Source organism: Chionomys nivalis, chromosome 11 (genome assembly GCF_950005125.1).
Source record: "Chionomys nivalis chromosome 11, mChiNiv1.1, whole genome shotgun sequence".
Taxonomy (NCBI): Eukaryota; Metazoa; Chordata; class Mammalia; order Rodentia; family Cricetidae; genus Chionomys; species Chionomys nivalis.
The window spans coordinates 9,436,268-9,438,632 of record NC_080096.1 but is presented as its reverse complement, the minus strand read 5'-3'; the positions used below and the strand labels follow the sequence as shown (position 1 = coordinate 9,438,632).

The 2,365-nt window shown below is 48.8% G+C and overlaps 1 protein-coding gene across 1 annotated transcript; it reads left to right on the top strand.

Moving 5' to 3' along the window:
* Positions 1-1,512: 1,512 nt before the first annotated feature.
* On the top strand, positions 1,513-1,971 carry LOC130884259 (anaphase-promoting complex subunit 16-like). The gene has a single exon (XM_057785303.1). The coding sequence runs from the start codon at positions 1,532-1,534 to the stop codon at positions 1,862-1,864; it is 333 nt and encodes a 110-aa protein (XP_057641286.1). The 5' UTR covers positions 1,513-1,531; the 3' UTR covers positions 1,865-1,971.
* Positions 1,972-2,365: the final 394 nt, after the last annotated feature.

Below are 2,365 nucleotides of genomic sequence, written 5' to 3'. Positions count from 1 at the left end.
GCCTCTGGCAGCTCAAACACCTGAACCTCGGTGATGCTCCATTATATCATTTATGTTTTAAGCCCATCCAAGTTCTCCTAGAGAGCCTTACAGCCACTGTGCAGACCCTTGAATTAGAAGACAGTAGGCTGGAGGACTCCCATATTCGTACCCTTCTGCCTGTCCTGAACCAGTGCTCCCAGCTCACCAAGGTCAGTTTCTATGACAGTGACACATTCATGCTCATCCCAAAGGACCTTCTGCAACCACACAGCCAACCAATGCCAGCTGACCCATAAGCTATAGCCTGCCCTTTGGAGTGCCATGACTATGGTCAGCTCATTTTAAAGATTTGCCCAACTTTGTTCTCTACTCATGAATATGCTGAGGGACATAAGGCAGCCTGAGAAGATCAGCTTTGGTACTGAAGTCTGCCCTAAATGTGCTGAGCACTGTGCCTGTAACCTGGAGACCAGACTATGTCCTTCTTGGCATCTGAAAAAGTTACTCCTGGGCACTGAGAAATGAGATCAGGGGTGGGTTGTGTTCTCAAGGGGGCACAGAGAAGTAGGCTTCAGGCACTGGTTAATTTCTCTGAAAGAAAATTAACACATGGATTTTTTTTTTATTAGAAGTAGTCATGGTATAAGCTGGACATGGTGACACACACCTTTAATCCTAGTCCTTGGGAGGCAGAAGCAAGTGGATCTCTGTGAGTTCCAGGCCAGACAAGACTACCTAGTGAAAAAAGAAAGAGAAAGAAAGAAAAAGAGGTCATGTTGACCCAAAACAATGTCCATAGGATAATGTTCTGTGACCCTAGGGACATAGGAAAGACAAAGGCACCATGTTGTTTGACCAATAAAACTGAAGTCCAAGAGCCCTTAGCATCAAAATATACAACCAGGCTGTCAAATCAGGGTCACATGTACAGACATGCAGACTGGGTGGTAAGGCAGACACACTGTCCAATGGACCAGTATGGAGGAGTAGCAGGAGCTGGCAGTCCAGGACACTGTGAGGGACCCTCTGCTCACTGTAATGCTCAACCTCGCCAAGACCTTATCAAGGTAAGACCCGGGATCATCAGGAGTTAGACTTGGTTTTTGTACCGTGAGACTGCTTCCAGAGAAATTTAGCTGACGAGGACTCACCTAGCGTGGGTGGCACCTTCCTACAGGCTGTGGTCCTGGAGTGAATTAAAAACAGAAAAGTGAGGCCGTAAGACTCGCACAGAGCGGGCGGGCGGGCGGGCTTGCGCGCCACGTCGTTGTAGCGAACGAAGCCGCGCTGCTTGGTCCAGAGGGCGGGGCTGTCAGTCAAAGTACACAAGCTACTCAGTGAAGAGAGCTTTTTTTTTTTTTTTTTTTTTTTTTTTTTGGTTTTTCGAGACAGGGTTTCTCTGTGGTTTTGGAGCCTGTCCTGGAACTAGCTCTGTAGACCAGGCTGGTCTCGAACTCACAGAGATCCGCCTGCCTCTGCCTCCCAAGTGCTGGGATTAAAGGCATGCGCCACCACCGCCCGGCATGAAGAGAGAATTCTGCTGGAGGGAATGGCTGCCTCCTCGTCCTCGTCGTCAGCTGGCGGGGTCAGTGGGAGCTCTGTCACTGGTTCTGGCTTCAGCGTTTCAGACCTTGCCCCGCCGCGGAAAGCTCTATTCACCTACCCTAAAGGAGCCGGAGAGATGTTAGAAGACAGCTCTGAGAGGTTCCTCTGTGAGTTGATGTTTAGCTACCAGGTGGCGTCCACGCTTAAACAGGTGAAGCATGATCAGCAAGTTGCTCGGATGGAAAAACTGGCTGGCTTGGTGGAAGAGCTGGAGGCTGATGAGTGGCAGTTTAAACCCATTGAGCAGCTGCTGGGGTTCACGCCCTCTTCGGGTTGATGTCGCCTACTTGGTCGTTCCTAGGGCACAGCCACCTAGAGATTCACAGCTGTACTATGAGCTGCATGTCTGAATTCACATCCTAACTTGGTTCCTCTGATTCTATTATTAGGCCACAAATGCTCATGTGAGATGTTACTGAGAAGTCTTTCACATGTTTGCTTCTAAAAGTATTGGGAGGCAAGTGCAGGAGGATCTCTGTGAGTTTGAGGCTAGCCTGATCTACATAAAGTTCCAGGACAGCCAGGGCTACACAGAGAGACCCTGTCTCAAAAATAAAAAAAGTAACCGGGCAGTGGTGGCGCACGCCTTTAATCCCAGCTCTCAGGAGGCAGAGGCAGGCGGATCTCTGTGAGTTCGAGGCCAGCCTGGTCTACAAGAGCTAGTTCCAGCTACCCTGTCTCGAAAATAAATAAATAAAATAAAAATAAAAAATAAAGTATTGTGGATCAGATTAAGGCAGTCCTCTTAGGGAAACAGAAGGGTTGGGATTTCAGAGAT